Below are 19,258 nucleotides of genomic sequence, written 5' to 3' on the forward strand. Positions count from 1 at the left end.
CGCTTAGGAGGTACATTTCACGGACGGCACCTTTTCGGCAGATGGATGTGCTGTTTGTACTCCCTGAGGGTCACAGGAAGGGACTCGCTGCTTCAAGATCGACCATGGCCAGGTGGATATGATCGGCTATTCAGGAGGCCCATTGCGTCAAGGGCATGGTCGTTCCGGCCGGAATCAGAGCACACTCCACACGAGCAGTGAGGGCTTCCTGGGTGCTTCGGCAGAAAAGGTTTGCAAGGCAGCAACCTGGTCCAGTTTGCATACCTTTTCCAAACACTATAATATCCATACTCAGACTTCTGCAGATGCAAGTCTGGGTAGAAGGATTCCTCAAGCAGCGGTAGCGCACCTATAGGCGGCAGATGCCTGGATGTTATTCCGGTGAGTCAATTTCCCACCCAGGGGCTTTAAGACATCCCACAGTCCTGTGTCCCCCAATGAGACGAAGGAGAAATGGGGATTCTTGTTACTCACCGTAAAATCCTTTTCTCAGAGACTCTTATTGGGGTACACAGCTCCCTCCTAGTTAGCCAGATGGCTTTTTTTTGTTTAATTTTTTTGTTATTTGACTTTCAGTCGGTGGGGTCATTTCTAGACATGTTGTCTTTGTATTAATGCTGACTTTTTTGCTTGTTCTCCTACTGCTTTTTACACCAAATTGGGTGTCGGAGTGTATACGACAGAGGAGGAGCTAAACTTTGGTTTATGTTTACTTAGTGTCAGCCTCCTGGCAGCAGTAGCATACACCCACAGTCCTGTGTCCCCCAATGAGTGTCTCGGAGAAAAGGATTTTACGGTAACACAAAAAAAAAATGCATATTTTTTTTTTTTTTTTAGTTTAATAAAAAAAACTGCTTGGAGAACCCCCTCTATTCTTGATGACCAACCTTGCTAATGCTGAGAGTTGCAGCCCCCAGCTGTCAGTTATACACGGTCTTACGCTATCACATCCTACACTGTAAATTACTTATAACATCATGACACACTGTATAGAACCACATCACAATATGTACAAAGACTGAAGACTTAATACACATTACACACAACGCGATTGGTGGCTTCAGGGGAAATAACGCAACAGAACAGTCCGCCATCCTTATTTAAGAACCCCCATACACACTTGGCAATCATTGGCACATATGGAAAACAGGCAGACATCTGTACTAAGGCCAGTTTCCTCACCAGCTCAGATCTTTTGTAGAAAAGTGATTAAACATCCATCCAAATACTGAACGATTAGCTGTCTGATGAGCGATCACTTGGTCATGACAGGTAGATGTCTGGAAAAAAAGAAATCTAACCAAAATGGAAGCTTTTGTTCTACATGGGTCTCGTGTGAAATAAAAGTATAAATAAAGCCAGTCAATTGACAAGAATGGTTGCAATAATCTGTTTTTGATTTTCTTTTCTCGTGACCGTGAATGATGCTTACCGATTTTTAGTTGTGGCCGATGGGGTTACTCAACCGTTCTTAGTATTCGGTCTATGGCAGTGTAAAGTTCCTTACGGTCACTATAGGCTGTCTCATGACTTTACAGGAAGAAGAGCAGACTCGGAGAAACCAAAAGGAGAAGACATCTAGCTTCAGGAGTCAACTTCCTCCGTTAAGCTCATACAGCCAGGTAATAGTTCTCTTAGGTTGCATCATTTCCATTTTCCAAATGAATTTGTTGAACAGTTTTTTGGGTTTTTTTGTTTGTTTTTTTGTTGTTTTTGTTGTTGCTTCCTTCCAGTTTGGGGATATGAGCGTAAAGCCGAGCAAATTCATACAGGTCTTGGAGCTAGAAAAAGAGAGTTTGACTAAACAAATGGAAAAAATGCAGTGCAGAGCGAAAAAAAGTATATCGGCTGAAAGTAAGTGGCAGTCACTGGTATTTTTCTAACTATATTTTTTTTCAGTGACATAAATAGGTCCTGGCAACTGCTTAAGGAGACTTGGAATTTGATGCACATAAGGTTATGTTCCCACGATCCAGAACTAGCAACGCATGTTCGCTGCGTCCAAAGCGCTGCCTTCTATTGGACGCAGGTAAATCCGCATGTGTTCACTGAACCTTGCAAATTTACCGCAACCAATATCGCAAGAGAAATTGACATACTGCGGTCTGTAAAGATGTGCCACATGTCAGTTTCCACAGGTGGACCGCGGGTGTGTCTGGATGCATAGTCGGTATGCCATTTCTAGAAATCCATCCACTATGCTGTAACCTAAAAATATGCAGCATGAAACCCACAGCAATTCCTCATCGCGGGCTTGTACCCTAAAACTTCTTGTGAAGAAATATCTAGGTCATTGTGAAAGATTTTACCTTAAAAGCTTGAGCTAACCCATTGTCAAATACCTTTTTCTTGAGGGTACGTGCACAAAACTTTTTTTTTTTTTTTTTTGGGGGGGGGGGGTACATTTTCTGAGCATTTTTCGAGGAGTTTTTTAGAAGGTTTTCCCACGCTTTTTGTGATGTGACTTTTTTTTCTTTTTTTTTTCTTAAAAACTTTGTTCAGGACAGGAACAGTGGAGCGCTCTGCAACTTTCCATCACTCTTCAAGAAGCAAACACGATCAGCAAAAGTCTGAATAAACAGACCATATTCTCCAGGTAACATCGCAATTCTTAAAAATCTTTTTATTTTTTTTTTTAATTTAATTCAGGGGCTAAAGATTGAAGACTTGGGGTTTGGGTGGGAGTTATACTTTATTTTATTTATTTTTTTTCGTTTCTGAAGTGCTGAAAAAAATGTAAGTATCAGAGGAATATATTGTAGCACCCCAAGAGTCCAGTTGCCACAGTGGCATTGCCTCCCTCACAGGGGGTGATGTTATGCCTGGAAGCAAGGAGGTGTCCCCTTACCAGGTAACACTAGCATACAACCATTTTCCTGACTCGAGACCCGGTTTCAGGGGATCTTCCCTATAAGTTCTGGCCTGGAGGCAGTTAGTTAGTCAAGTCTGAGTGAGGGAGAGGAGAGAAGTCGAGGTGAACCTGGGGAGTGGAGCTGTAACCAAGCTCGCCCCAGAACGGAGCGCTGACAAAAAGGACGCCAGTCCTTGGTTGTGTGGGTGCTGTATGCGCCGACAGCCGAATCTGGAGGGCAGGGGACTGCAAGCTACCTGGCCACACCGAACACCTGGAGGCACCGCAGCAGACCTGGAGCCTGGGGCTGCCAGTGAAAAGGCAGTGCTCGTGATGGGCTCACACTGTCTGCCATACAGGTTAGAAGCAAGATGCAGGAGAGGAACTTGAGCAGAGCTTAAATCAGCAAGGACCTAAGAGAACAGCACAGTAGGAAGGCCTCCAAACCCACTTGGCTAGGTGGATCCTAAGTTGCTTCCAGGCTGCCCAGATTCCCTGTATCCTCTGTTACCCGTACCCCAGACTGCATCTTCAACCATCAAGTAATGGTAAAGAAAACTACAGTCCTTGTGTCCTCCAGTCATTTCCCACACCCTCAGTCCTGCACCCCAACATCCACGATTCCTTACAAAACTATACTGGTAGCCCTGGGGCCCGGCTCCACCTATGGGGAGCAAAACCATCCCAGCTGCGTCACCATCAGCCCCAGCGGTCTCCTTAAGCAGTGTCATCCACTCCTTGCTGAACCCCACAGGTGGCGTCACGTTAAATCCCCTACAAACTTTCCCTCATTTTATTGTGCGCCGAGGACCACGGACCTGGTCAACGCTGCCGTGACAACTCCCTGAAGAACTGTCTGACCCGGTTCCGAGTACCCCACGGCTCTAGCGGGCGTCGCAATATTACAAAAATATCCAAATTGTTACCAATGAAGAAATAAGCCCTGCAAGTGGTTTCAACCACCCTCCCTCCGCTCCCATGAAAGTTATGCAAAGGCCCCCTTTTTGTGTCCATATGCAGTTTATCTTAAGGGCCGCAAATACAGACATATGCACACCCATTGTGTTCACTTGTGTTGCTCACGTCTGGTTTTTCACATGGACAAAATGAATGCTGCACACGTTCATACTTATGACATCAACATGACACGTACTGGCTCCTGGGAAGAAGCTGTACAGTTTGTGCTTATCCCAGGCATCAATGGCAGTAGGCAGCTCTCATCATTGTCTCCTAATCGCGCTAAGATCAGCGCCACCAGGCGACAATAATGGAAGTTGTATTCAGCAGCAGCTATGTAACATCTGTGTAATTTTCATAACCAGCAGAGGGAAATCCCACAGCTCCCAGCTGATGTTAATTAGCCGAGAAAAGAAACGATACTCCATAAGGTTCCCAGGCTATTAATAAGGGCTCGCAACTGTTTGCTTAGCCTCTCCTGGTGAATTTATGGGGACCCCAGAAATAAAAATGCATTAGGATCACCCTATAAATTCAAACCAGCAAAGGCTAAACAGACAGCTGTATGATGATGATGATGATGATGGCCAGGGAAGGAGCCGGAGATATTGCCCCCTGGCTACCAACATCAGCCCTTAGCAACTCAGAAATGGCGCATCCATAAGATGCGCCAGATTTTGAGCTTAGCGTCGCTCTCACCCACTTGCCCTGTGGTGCTGGCAAGTGGGGTAATAGTGTTGGAGTCGATGTTACCTTTGTTTTGTCAGGTGACTTCAAGCCCAGGTGTCAATAATGACATCTATAAGACAACCATATTACGAACCTCATTGTTTATTTCAAAACTGACTCACGTTAAGAATAAAATCATTTTATTTAAAATCAAACCAAACACCATGTTTTACACATTTATTTAAAAAGTTATACTCTCCTTATGCCTATTCAATTGAAACCCTTATCCCCTGTAAAAAAAACAAAAAAACAAACAAAAAAAAACATCCCTTACCTTTCCAAAGTGAAGATTAGCAATACAGTCCCACGTGATAATCCATCTCTGATTCCTGGTTTACAATCTGAACGGTAGCATGTAACTGTCCAGGTTGAAAACTAAGACAATGAGTTGCTGCGAGCGCAGCTTCAGTAAGTGGTTTTACAGGCTCTCAGTTGCTTTAAGCTACTGCAATCTCTCGTCGACTGCCTGCGTTTTTCACAGCTCAATAACAAATGTGTAATAGTCAAAAGTATTCCCAATTGTCTTATGTTTATGAATATCATTGGATTGTATTATTTTCAGGTATGATCCACCTGCTCTGAATGGAGAAGAAAAGATTGTGTACATCAAAGTTATCAACACTAACTTGGGTATATCTACATTGTGGAGCCTTGAAAAGTTTGAAGAAAAGCTGGCAGGAATGAGAGATCTATACCATGTAAGCTTGCTGGGTGCTGGCTCTTGCTTGTTGGGTGCTGGCTCTTGCTTGTTGGGTGCTGGCTCTTGCTTGTTGGGTGCTGGCTCGTGCTTGGGGGGGGCTGGCTCTTCTTGGGGGGGCGCTGGCTCTTCTTGGGGGGCGCTGGCTCTTCTTGGGGGGCGCTGGCTCTTGCTTGGGGGGCGCTGGCTCTTGCTTGGGGGGCGCTGGCTCTTGCTGGGGGGCGCTGGCTCTTGCTTACACTAGACACGCATGTATGATGGTACTCTTATATCTGCAGGGATTCTTGGATAGTAGCGGTGATTACCTCTTTTATGACCCTGCTGATACATGGGAGGTAGAACTGAAGCCACAATCTCCAAAAAGGCAAGTTTAATTAAATCCTTCCTTCATTCATTCAAAGGGATTTTCTACTTTTAGAAAAGTAGTTCCTGAACTGATTATACTTAAATTAAAAAAAAAAAAAAGTAAAAAAAGACTGAAATAGGAGAGTTTGGTGTGTTTTTTTTTTTGTTGTTGTTTAGTTTGTCGTGTTGACATCACATATAGCCGCTGCAGCCAATCGCGGAGCTCCGTGGCAGTACTGTCTAGATGGTCAGAGGGTGAATCTAGATCATTTTCCCCCTCCCACTGGTATGTCATCATTTTGAGGACCACGTTTCTAAAACGTAAAAACCGCAAAGTCTTAAATTCAGTTTGCTGTCCTTTTTCAAAATACTCAGACCTTAGAGTTGTTGTTGCCAACCTCTCCACCCAGTGCCGAAGATGTGATGTCTTACAGATATATTATCAATACCATCTGTACGAGAACCCCTTCAAGCTACAATGTTCTACAAGGAAGAGACACAAGTGCAAAATACTGATAAATGGCCCTCGCACATACTTGCACATAACACATAAAACGTCTACAGGTGTAGTACTTTCTGAAGTCCATCAAATAGTAATTCTATGAGTAATGACCTGCATGTTACTAGAATATGTTGTATAATACCCCGTTATAGCCTACAGATGGCAGCATTGCTTTTTTAGCGGTCCACGGCAGGGCTGTTGATTCTTTTGCTCCGCTTTTCTATAGGTCCTAATCATTTTGTGTATGTTGCCAATTTTTATTCTTATTGTAAAACCTGAAAGGACCCTGCCTGTTGGGATTTACACTCTAAAGACTTTTTATTTATAGAAGTATATAAAAAAAAGACCTCTGATATTTTAGTTTTTAATCCAATGATTTGGATGCAAAGATTTTTTTTTTTTTTTTTCTCTTTATAGTAAGTTTGTGTGCTGTGGCTCACTGATAGTGCAGACGCAATACACCTGTCATGGATGGCTATTTGCCAGTGATTTGGGTATATTTGGGCCGGGCATGGAGGGTACAGTGAGGACTGACTGTGAAGGTAAGATTAGAGATTCAGTGGCTTCACATCAGCTGCCTGAACAAAAATCCAAAAAACATTAAATTCCCCTTTATAGCAATAAAACCTGAGAAATGCTCATTCCACCTCTACAGGTACGCTCTGATACTGTGATGGTATGGAATTGGACATTTCTGAATGAACTAACTTGTCGTTTTTTTTATTATTATTTTTTTGCAACAGAGGAAGAAATTCACTTTCAAGACAAACATCTGGCTTACTAATCGGAAAAGGTAATGTCATTTTTTTTTTCCTCCTTCTCCCAGTATTCACATGTGAACAGTCTCTTCCTCTCCCACCTACAAAGAGCAGCTTTTTCTGCTACAGAGCTGTCAATCACTGTTTGGCCCTGGGAAGGGCTGGACTCTCCACCTTTATCCAGGCAGTATATAAAAGCCTCTTTACATGAAATTACCAAATCAGATCATAGGGGACTTTAGCTCCAAGCTCCGTGCACCACCGTCTATCTGAGAACTTTCCGAGACCTGTCAGATCTATTCTATATATCAAATTGGTGTCTCTTGGATTCTGAGAAGCTTTGTATCAGATTGTAAATCCATGTAGGCAATCTGGAAAAAAAACTGTAATTTATAGTTTTTACACTGTGCACTAACCTGTGACCTCACGGCTAGCTACTCCACTCAACGTCTCCTGGCCACAGTCTTGTTGTTGGACTCTTCTAGCAGCAAGTGTCTCCTAGATGAATTGATTGGTTGTGTAAAAACTGAAAAAGCTGAGCCATATTTTGCCCCAGCTACACTTTTTGCCTAGAGTGTATCATTAGTGGTAAACTTAAAACACCACTCTGCATTTCACCTCCTGAGCGCTATCACTAATGCATGTTCCCTGACCCTAGTCTTCTACTTACCAGTTGTTCTTTTCGGCACCATTCCCAGTCCTGTTACTCAATCTTGTAACCACAACTGACTGACCAGAAGTCCAGAGGGAATGGTCACAAGTTTTTGGTGTAAGTCCTCGCTCTTTCTAAACTGAAGTGGCTACCGCAGAAGATGGTGGCTGAGAAGTAAATTGAAAGTAGAACACATGCATTAGTGAGACCACTCTAGGGGTAAGGGTTTGACAGATCAGATGTTCGTTTTTGTTTTTTTTCTATTTTAGGACCACTCACTTTTCAAGTAGTTTCTTTTTTTTAATAATAATATATATATATATATATATATATATATATATATATATATATATTTCATGAACCATAGTTCTTTACACCAGCAATAGAAACCTTTTTTACGTCCCGCAGTGCACACAGATACGTTTGTTCCCAGTACTGTGTTCTCTTCAGTCTGCAAGCAACTGGTTACCACTGAGGTTGAGTCACTAAGCAAGGACTATCATTCTCAAGATGTGGTTCTTCATCTGCTCACTGACCTTCATGAAGTACTAACATCAAGCCATGATGTTATACAATCAAATGAAGCATTTGGTAAGCAAAACGCACGCTGTAGGTGTAGCACTATTAATGCTGCTCAGTGCAGTTGATGCATGAAGTGAAGGGATACATTTCTGAACCTCATTAATTTTTATATCTGTATAGCAAAAATCTAATGTTTCAGATCAGTCATGTGTAAAGGTATGGCGATAGTAAATTGCACCATTATCATCTACCATGCATTTATTTTGCTCACCTTTAACTTTCTTCTCTTGGTCCTATACAGCAAAAGCCTGCAGCTGCTGTGTTGAACGGATAGTAATGGACCTGTTGGAGATTAATAATGCTATACAGTGCCACTTACTACTTGTTTCAGTTCTTCCTAAATCCTTCATGCATGTGATATGTGGTTGCTGTAGGTCTCAAGTAAAATCCTTCATTCTCCCACAAAGTTTGCTCACTGATTCTGCTGAAAGCAGAAACCTGCAATCTCTTCATCCAGTCATCCATGACCAGCACTTTACCACTGGGTAGAGACTGGTCTCACTAAGCTAACCACATGCATTAGATATATAGCGATCAAACTCCTAAATTTCAGTTAAATCATCTCTACATAACAAAAATGATGCTAGTGTGTGTGTATGTATATGTGTATATATATCTATATCTATATCTATATCGCTGGGAGCGTCACTCTGTCTGAAGCCTTTATAGACTGCGCAAGCGCCGGCGCAGTCTGGGCCTCACAGAGTGACGATCCCGGGAGATCGCGGTATGCGTTAACACTGAACGCACACCGCGATCTCCAACAGAGAAGCAGGGACCGCCAGGAGGGTGACTATCGGCTATATTCACCTGTCCTCCGTTCCACCGCTGTGCGCCTCCATCTTTCCCGGTCCTCGGCCTGTGACCTTCAGTTCAGAGGGCACGCCGCCCTCTGACTGACCAGTCACAGCCAGAGGACCGGGAAGATGGCGGCGCACAGCGGTGGAACGGAGGACAGGTGAATATAGTAAGTGCTGGGGGGCCTGAGCTGGCGGCGATACCGGCACCTGACCCCCACAGCGCACCGGTGTCCCCGCCTGCTCAGGCTTCCCAGCACTCGGCGCCGAGCGGGTCAGAGGCAGCGGGGCCGAGCGGGTCAGAGGCAGTATGGGGACGCAGGATGGGAGCAGCGCATGACAGGATGGGGACGCAGGATGGAGCAGCACATACCAGGATGGAGACCATATACCAATATAAATGCTCGTTACCCGGGCGTATATACATATATATATACACAGTATATATACAGTGGGGCAAAAAAGTATTTAGTCAGTCAGCAATAGTGCAAGTTCCACCACTTAAAAAGATGAGAGGCGTCTGTAATTTACATCATAGGTAGAACTCAACTATGGGAGACAAACTGAGAAAAAAAAATCCAGAAAATCACATTGTCTGTTTTTTTAACAATTTATTTGCATATTATGGTGGAAAATAAGTATTTGGTCAGAAACAAAATTTCATCTCAATACTTTGTAATATATCCTTTGTTGGCAATGACAGAGGTCAAACGTTTTCTGTAAGTCTTCACAAGGTTGCCACACACTGTTGTTGGTATGTTGGCCCATTCCTCCATGCAGATCTCCTCTAGAGCAGTGATGTTTTTGGCTTTTCGCTTGGCAACATGGACTTTCAACTCCCTCCAAAGGTTTTCTATAGGGTTGAGATCTGGAGACTGGCTAGGCCACTCCAGGACCTTGAAATGCTTCTTACGAAGCCACTCCTTCGTTGCCCTGGTGGTGTGCTTTGGATCATTGTCATGTTGAAAGACCCAGCCACGTTTCATCTTCAATGCCCTTGCTGATGGAAGGAGATTTGCACTCAAAATCTCACGATACATGGCCCCATTCATTCTTTCATGTACCCGGATCAGTCGTCCTGGCCCTTTTGCAGAGAAACAGCCCCAAAGCATGATGTTTCCACCACCATGCTTTACAGTAGGTATGGTGTTTGATGGATGCAACTCAGTATTCTTTTTCCTCCAAACACGACAAGTTGTGTTTCTACCAAACAGTTCCAGTTTGGTTTCATCAGACCATAAGGACATTCTCCCAAAACTCCTCTGGATCATCCAAATGCTCTCTAGCAAACTTCAGACGGGCCCGGACATGTACTGGCTTAAGCAGTGGGACACGTCTGGCACTGCAGGATCTGAGTCCATGGTGGCGTAGTGTGTTACTTATGGTAGGCCTTGTTACATTGGTCCCAGCTCTCTGCAGTTCATTCACTAGGTCCCCCCGCGTGGTTCTGGGATTTTTGCTCACCGTTCTTGTGATCATTCTGACCCCACGGGGTGGGATTTTGCGTGGAGCCCCAGATCGAGGGAGATTATCAGTGGTCTTGTATGTCTTCCATTTTCTAATTATTGCTCCCACTGTTGATTTCTTCACTCCAAGCTGGTTGGCTATTGCAGATTCAGTCTTCCCAGCCTGGTGCAGGGCTACAATTTTGTTTCTGGTGTCCTTTGACATCTCTTTGGTCTTCACCATAGTGGAGTTTGGAGTCAGACTGTTTGAGGGTGTGCACAGGTGTCTTTTTATACTGATAACAAGTTTAAACAGGTGCCATTACTACAGGTAATGAGTGGAGGAAAGAGGAGACTCTTAAAGAAGAAGTTACAGGTCTGTGAGAGCCAGAAATCTTGATTGTTTGTTTCTGACCAAATACTTATTTTCCACCATAATATGCAAATAAAATGTTAAAAAAAACAGACAATGTGATTTTCTGGATTTTTTTTCTCAGTTTGTCTCCCATAGTTGAGGTCTACCTATGATGTAAATTACAGACGCCTCTCATCTTTTTAAGTGGTGGAACTTGCACTATTGCTGACTGACTAAATACTTTTTTGCCCCACTGTGTATATATATGTATATGTATATATATATATATATATATATATATATATATATATATATATATATATATATATATATATATATATATATATATATATATATATATATATATATATATTCTATCCTATAATTGTCTAAGGGTCACTTCCGTCTGTCTTTCTGTCACGGATATTCATTGGTCGCGGCCTCTGTCATGGAATCCAAGTCGCTGATTGGTTGTGGCAAAACGCCCACGACTATTGCCATGACCAATCAGCGACAGGCGCAGTCCGGCGGCAATATGGCCGCTCTTTCCTCCCCGCAGTCAGTGCCCACTCCATACTCCCCTCCAGTCAGCCCTCACACAGGGTTAATGCCAGCGTTACCGGAGCGCGGTGTAACGCACTCCGGTTACGCAGCTATTAACCCTGTGTGACCAAGTTTTTACTATTGATGCTGCATATGCAGCATCAAAAGTAAAATGATCTAATGTTACTAATAATATTAATAATAATAATAATAACGTTATTCTCACCCTCCGACGTCGCGCCCTGTCCGCCAGCAGGTTCTGGTGCTAAGGATGCTATGGTAGAAGGGCCTGCCATGACATCACGGTCATGTGACCGCGACATCATCACAGGTCCTGCGCTCATAGTCATACCAACCCTGGGACCGGAAGCTGCCGCGTGCACTGTACACAGGAGCCAGGACTAAGGTGAGTATATGTTTATTTTTTATCTTATGTCACTGGCCAATATACTACATTACTGGGCAATATACTATGTGGCTGACCAATATGCTACATGTGGCTGACCAATATGCTACTTGGGCTGTGCAATATGCTACGTGGGCTGTGCAATATGCTACGTGGGCTGTGCAATATGCTACGTGGGCTGTGCAATATGCTACGTGGGCTGGGCAATATATATAATCTGTAGGTCATCCCAATTCTCCCCAATCTTCAGATGTTGGGGGAGATGACAATCTGGCAGTTCTGTTTTTTTACTGCCTTACCTCTTTGTTCTTTGGGTGATTACTTGTACATCTGAGTGAGAACTGTTTGCAAGATCGTAACAAAAGACTGACTAGCACTTCCAAGTTAGTGTGAATAGGTGCATACTAGGAGCAGCCACCTCCATATAAAATATACAAAAAAAGTTGCACTCTGTAGTACTAAAGCATGCCAATGTGACATATGAATAGCAATACTGCTTCTGAATACTAGGAAAAAATTAGACGCTTTGCACATAATTTGGCCAATTCTTGCAAGCCCTTCAACCAACCATCAAGGTGTGGCCTGGCGATGTTATGGCACCGAACAACAGTAACAGACTTTTTATACATGATACAGACAAAGAAAGCACATTGCCATAAAAAGGCATATACATGATAACATCATACTGCAGAGAAAAACATATATTCAAGGACAAAGCATAAAATGGTTAAATGTCATGACTTTGAGGCTCTCTACGCCAAACTCCATTTTCCTCTTGGCTACTGTCATTGATCACATCGCAGCTCTTAGGCTGGTCACATAGTTATCAATATGTACAAATGTATGGCTGTTCTCAAATATCACTGCAACAAATACACTTATTTATTACCATATGTTACCCTTTTCCTATTATCTCATGCAGCTGAGCCAATTAACCTGTGCATGCCAGTTATACCTGCTTATGGCCATGATCTCGTCTTATGTCCAATCTGTCTAGGGTTTTCAGAAGTACATCTTATTAGCTCTTTAGAAGCAAAATTGGTTAGTTTCTAACTTTCCACAAGATGGCTGCTAGAGCCAACATGGCCGCTCAGAATGTGAGGACTTCTCATTCTCTTACAGTTGGTGGTGCAGAGCTTCCTGAAAAACTGCCCGCATGTGTCCAAACTGCTGCTGAAAGTGTGAGCAGTGTGTGCATGCCTTTGGTATGATCACCCTGCTGCTCTCCTGCCTGTCTATACTGCAGCATCACTTCTGCAATTAAAGCACCAAAGTTTAGGTCCTCATTGACTTGCATTGGATTCGTGGTCAAATTTGTTTTCTCAAATCAACTTGTCACTCTAGTTCACCTGAACCCGAACATCCACAGGTCCGCTCATCCCTATCGATCACCGATGAGGAATGGGCAAAATACTCTTTAGTTTGGTGTTGGTTTGCCCAAAACATCATGATTCTTGGCAGCACTTCATCCTTTGTAAACCGGAATTATGGTGCTGATGCCAAGAACAATGGCAGCCTATGCCCACTGAGTGCTGTATTACTGATTCTTCAGTGCACAGCTGCAGTATTAAACGACCACCAATCAAAAATTGAGTGGCTGATCGGCGGTTGCTTTGGGGCTGTCGGTCGGCCAGTGCAAATGTACTTTTACCAATGCGTTCACACCTAAATACTGCGGATTTCACCTTTTACATTGCAGAGTGTGAATCCACAGTGATGACTGCAATTCATTACTTTTATACAACGAATAAGCTCTGTGTGCATACACCCCACGACTAGGGTCACACAAGCGTATATTCTCTCATTTTGAGATAAGAGTTGGAGAAGAAAAGGTCTCAATTGTTAGTCCATGAAAATAGAAGTGCAGCCCAATGGTTTCTACAGACTCGTAGACTACTCTTGGCCCAGTGTGAATCTGAATGTCAGATGATCAAACTTTGGGCATTCTGTGATTCTTTCTGTTTTCTCTCCTTCCAGACCGGCTCAGTCCGTAATAACAAATCTGACGTGCATGGCCCCAAAGAACGTTGATGCGAGCGAGTGCGATCTGATGTCTTGTCGAATCTCATTCAGACTGATAAGTCATCAGCACGAGCCATCATAGTGATTTATCATTATGTAGATGAGACTTATCAAGACACATTTCCTTAGCTAAAAAAAAACCTAAACCTTGATTGAAAACCTTTCCTACTGAAACGAGGTTTCGAACTACGTAAAAATGCTGTTGAAAATATTTTATTAAATGGATTGACCTTTGTAGTGTAGAGGTGACCTAATGGTATTTTGCTTATGAAGGAAAAAAATGCAATTACATTTTAATGCAATGAGATCTGGTACTTTAAGTATTTTCTTTTCACCGACTTTCACATCCTCTCCACCCTCCTTATCCCTCTTGTAGACCTCATTGTTTAATCCCAGTGGTGGCCAGTTTAATTTCCATCAAGGAGTATGCAAATGTTCTTGTTTTTATTTCTTTCTTGTATTGAAGAACCCAGTGACGTGAACATCCAGCGGCATCTGATAACCGTCTCTTCTGCTTTTAACCGGATGGCTGTTTCTGTCCGGTTGATTGATGAAGCTCCCGACCCCCAGGCGGCGTACCCCAAACAGCAATTAATTGCCGAAGTGAAGAAGCTGGGGGACAGTGTGGCGTTTCTCCTACATGTACGTCTCCTTCTACCACCCCCTACCTTGTTTACTACGCCACATTGAGTCACATCTCTGGGCAAAGTGTTTATTTGTTGGTTTCCATGGCTCTGAAAGGAGTTGCGTGATGGCCAGTAATAAAACCAACAAAAAGGACATTTTTTTTAGGAGAGCAGCTCGTAAATTTGACGTGCTGTGAATGAGAAAGAAGACCCCGAGGTTTTAGTTTTAACACATTTCGCAGATTACAGTAGTGGCCAAACTTCTTCACATTGCATCACTGAACAAAGGCTAAACTTTTTGAAAACTTCTCCTCTCGTACTTTATATACATTCACTAAACTATATTCATTGATTTACAAAGTGCCAACACTGCCATGTAGTATAGTATTGTATTAATACATGCTGGGCTGGTATTTTGATCTCCGTAGATACAACTTGCAGGGCCGCCTCCTGTTAATTTCTTGTCATGGCAGCTATCCTTTTTTTTTTTCTTTACACAGGGCTATGAATGTGAGATTACATCAATGCTGAAAAAGTCCAAGAAACAGATTCACCAATCTGTCATAGTCATTGCCGGTTTGCTTGGCCGCCTCTCGATCGCCAGGCAACCCAACATCACTCAGAGTTTGGATGACAAATGTGACCTGGAGCAGGCGGAGGTACTGGAATAGACCCCCTTAAAATCACATAAGATACTTTTTTACTTTATGCAACTTTTCACATCAAAACCTATGGTCCGAATAAGCAGTTACTTTTGTGCGGTGGTGATGTGCAGTATGTAAACTTAAAAGGGCTTTTCCTCCAGCTCTACAGGGGGTGATACTATGATGATCACTTGGGATTTTCAATAACTGAGTCCCAAAGTGCACGGCTTTAAATGGCGCATTGATAGATTGTATATGCTCGCCGCCACTTTAGACTCTGTAAATAGAAGAGCCAGAGATGGAGAACTGTACTGGTCTATCTCCTGCAGTCCTGTCCACAATGAAGTGGTGTGGAGCAGGCCGGGCAGTCGTTCCCTTTATATGGGACAATTCTGAGCCCTGCTCTCAAGATCTGTGAAGGTGACCTCCACGGATCCACAGGTTGTTTGTTTTTTCTTTAACTTTTTTTTTTTGTTTTGTTTTTTTAGTCTGTGCACTGCTTTAATTTTTCATCAGTGTGGTATTCATTTGTCTCAAATGAAGAAGAAAAAAAAAAATTCTACCCATCAATCTGTAAAGTCAGATGACCTGCAGACGGCATCTTTTTTTTTTTTTTTTTTTTTTTTTTAATGTTTATTACAGATCTAATTATTTGAATAGATGAGTTTAAAGACTTTAAAAAAAACATTTTTTTTCTTTTTTTTATGGATAGTTTGTCCACAAAACTGTAACCATGTAAACAGCCCCATGGGCTATAATGGGTTAAGTGTTCTATCTGATAGAAAAGGCGAGGTGGGTCACTGAGCAGTAGCAGAGATTCGCCTGCATAGAAGATCCGTGCGTATTATGGTGCAACATTACATAGTGCATGCGCGGGATTCCAGCCCCGACGAGGTCAGCGGGACACTGATGGGAGGAGGGTTCCATAATGAAGTCATGAGGCAGTGACTTCTTCCAGGTACCGCATGCCCTGGAGCCTGGAAGAAATCATCAACATAAAACATTCTAAATGAATTTCTCAAGATTTACACAACCGCTATGAGGCATAAAGGTAAGGCTGGCTTAACCATTCTATTACCTGTATGTCCATAGTAATAGATCAAAATCGTCCAGAGGGTGACAGATTCCCTTTAAGATCAAAAATTAGCCTTTTATTTGCATGTCTCTAACACATAAAATGTTTTATTTTTTTAGTGTTTGTGACCTAAATTGAGAATTGCATAAAGTTTGACATCTACAGAATTGGTAATGTTTCATTTGTGTCTTATCAGTTCATCTCGAACAACATAAAAAGCAGTTTTCTTAGAGGAAGTGAAAACTCACTGATAGAGCTCATTGATTTCCTGGCCAGTGAGGTTCTCTGCTTGGAAGGCATGTACCAGAAAGCCTGGTTGGAGAGTTATAAGGTATCACACACATCCCCAAAACTGCCAATACACATAATCCGTTTTTAATGACTTCTGTATATTTAACCCTGCTGTTGTCTTCGGTCAAAAACGACCGACCTTGAACTTCAATATTCTTTAAAATATTCAAGATGCGGCTCTGAAACCCGTGGCCGACCGACCCATCCTCATTTAAGTCAATCAACCACAAGTTTCAGAACCGCATCTTGAACACCCCAAAAAATACCAAAGTTCAAAATAGGTCTCCCCAGACCGAAGACAACAGCAGGGTTATTAAAGGGGTTACCTGTAGAGATGGGTGGACACCAGGATGTTTCTGGTTCAGCCGAACAGTTACAAAAAGTTTTGGTATCAAAACAGTACCCGAACCCAGACCCCATTCATTTTAATGGGTGGCCCGAGAATCCATTGTTTGCCACACTGTCATGTGCATCTAATAAATGCGCCTTTTTTGGGTGGCTGGGGGCTGTTATTTTTAGGCTTGGGTCAACCAATATCCATGGCCTTTTACCAGCCTTAGAATACCAGCCCCTAGCTGTCGGCTTTAGCTTGACTGGTTGTCAAAAATGAGGGGGATCCCCCTTATTTTTACTTAATTTAACCCCTTAATCCCATATGACTTACTATCCCGTCGAGGTGGCCTGAGACTTAATTCCCAGTTCGGGATAGTACGTCATATGCGATCGGCTGCTCTCACGGGGGGAAATCGCAGCCGGGTGTCAGCTGATGATCGCAGCTGACATCCGGCGCTATGTGTCAGCAGCGGTCACGGACCGCTCCTGGCACAATAACCCCTGGCACATTAACCCCCGGCACACTGCAATCAAAGATGATCGCAGTGTTCCGGCGGTATAGGGAAGCATCGCGCGATGTGATCGCATTGCTCCGAGGGTCTCCTACCTCCTCCTCCCTGCATGCCCTGGATCCAATTTGGCCATGGGGCTCATTCCGGGTCCTGCAGGGAGGTGGCTTGCAAGTGCCTGCTGAGAGCAAGCGTCCCTGCAGTGCCTGTCAGATCGCTGATCTGACAGTGCTCTGCAAAGTGTCAGATCAGCAATCTGACCCTACAACATGATGTCCCCCCTGGGGCAATGTTATAAAGTGAAAAAAAAAATCAGATATGTAAAAAAATAAACAAATTCCTAAATGAAGAAAAAAAAACTATTGTTCCCATTATAAAAAAAACAAACCAACAAACCACATTTAGTATCGCCGCTTCCCTAACAACCTACCTATAAAACTGTCCCACTAGTTAACCCCTTCAGTGATCACCATACAAAAAGGCAAACGACTCTTTATCATACCGCCGAACAAAAAGTGGAATAACACGCAATAAAAAATATGGATATAAATAACCATGGTGCCGCTGAAAATGTCATCTTGTCCATACATATGCCATACAGCAGCATCAGCGAAAAAATAGTTATAGTCCTCAGAATAAAGCGATGCAAAAATAATTTTTCTATAAAATAGTTTTTATCGTATAAAAGCGCCAAAACATTTAAAAAATGATATAAATGAGGTATCGCTGTAATCGAAGAATAAAACTGCTTTATCAGTTTTACCAAACGCAGAACGGTATAAACGCCTCCCCCAAAAGAAATTCATGAATAGCTGGTTTTTGGTCATTCTGCCTCACACAAATCGGAATAAAAAGCGATCAAAAAATGTCACGTGCCCGAAAATGTTACCAATAAAAACGTCAACTCGTCCCGCAAAAAACAAGACCTCACATGACTCTGTGGACCAAAATATGGAAAAATTATAGCTCTCAAAATGTGGAGACACAAAAACTATTTTTGCATTAAAAAGCGTCTTTTAGTGTGTGACGGCTGCCAATCATAAAAATCCGCTAAAAAAACCGCTATAAATAGTAAATCAAACCCCCCTTCATCACCCCCTTAGTTAGGGAAAAATGAAAATAAATACCTTTTTTATTTTATTTTCCTGTTAGGGTTGGGGCTAGGGTTAGGGTTGGGGCTACAGTTAGGGTTTGGATTACATTTACGGTTGGGATTAGGGTTAAGGGTGTGTTGGGGTAAGGGTTGGGATTAGGTTAGGGGTGTGTTTGGATTAGGGTTTCAGTTAGAATTGGGGGCTTCCACTGTTTAAGCACATCAAGGGCTTGCCAATTGCAACATGGCGTCTTACTTTTTCAACGCAGAATTGGCTGGAATTGAGATCAAACAGTGCTCCTTCCCTTCCGAGCTCTCCCATGCGCCCAAACAGGGGTTTACCCTAACATATGGGGTATCAGCGTACTCGGGACAAATTTGACAACAACATTTTGGGTCCAATTTCTCTTGTTACCCTAGGGAAAATAAAAATTTGGAGGGATAAAAAAACATTTTTATGGGAAAAAATGATTTTTTTTTATTTTCACGGCTCTGTGTTATAAACTATAGTGAAGCACTTGGTGGGTCAAAGTGCTCACCACACATCTAGATAAGTTCCTTAGGGGGTCTACTTTCCAAAATGGTGTCACTTGTGGGGGGTTTCAATATTTAGGCACATCAGGGGCTCTCCAAATGCAATATGGCGTCCCACCTCAATTCCGGTGAATTTTGCATTGAAAAGTCAAACGGCGCTCCTTCCCTTCCGAGCTCGGCCATGCGCCCAAACAGTGGTTTACCCCCACATATGGGGTATTGGCGTACTCAGGACAATTTGTTCAACAACTTTTGGGTCCATTTTCTCCTTTTACCCTTGGTAAAATAAAACAAATTGGAGCTGAAGTAAATTTTTTGTGAAAAAACTTAAATGTTCCTTTTTTTTTTTTTTTTTTTTTTTTTAAACATTCCAAAAATTCCTGTGAAACACCTGATGGGTTAATAAACTTCTTGAATGTGGTTTTGAGCACCATGAGGGGTGCAGTTTTCAGAATGGTGTCACACTTGGCTATTTCCTATCATATAGACCCCTCAAAATGACTTCAAATGTG

The 19,258-nt window shown here is 42.8% G+C and overlaps 1 protein-coding gene across 1 annotated transcript in view; it reads left to right on the plus strand.

The window, feature by feature from the left end:
- LOC138662629 (kinesin-like protein KIF14) overlaps positions 1-19,258 on the plus strand; it is a 148,165-nt gene that overhangs the window by 107,720 nt on the left and 21,187 nt on the right. The window contains exons 17-26 of the mRNA XM_069748469.1: positions 1,539-1,622; positions 1,734-1,854; positions 2,503-2,596; positions 5,100-5,235; positions 5,513-5,598; positions 6,825-6,874; positions 7,900-8,082; positions 14,108-14,283; positions 14,768-14,926; positions 16,183-16,317. Coding sequence (XP_069604570.1) covers positions 1,539-1,622; positions 1,734-1,854; positions 2,503-2,596; positions 5,100-5,235; positions 5,513-5,598; positions 6,825-6,874; positions 7,900-8,082; positions 14,108-14,283; positions 14,768-14,926; positions 16,183-16,317 — 1,224 coding nt within the window. The remainder of the gene's footprint in view (positions 1-1,538; positions 1,623-1,733; positions 1,855-2,502; positions 2,597-5,099; positions 5,236-5,512; positions 5,599-6,824; positions 6,875-7,899; positions 8,083-14,107; positions 14,284-14,767; positions 14,927-16,182; positions 16,318-19,258) is intronic.

The sequence above is a fragment of the Ranitomeya imitator genome, chromosome 2, assembly GCF_032444005.1.
Source record: "Ranitomeya imitator isolate aRanImi1 chromosome 2, aRanImi1.pri, whole genome shotgun sequence".
In the NCBI taxonomy this organism is placed as follows: Eukaryota; Metazoa; Chordata; class Amphibia; order Anura; family Dendrobatidae; genus Ranitomeya; species Ranitomeya imitator.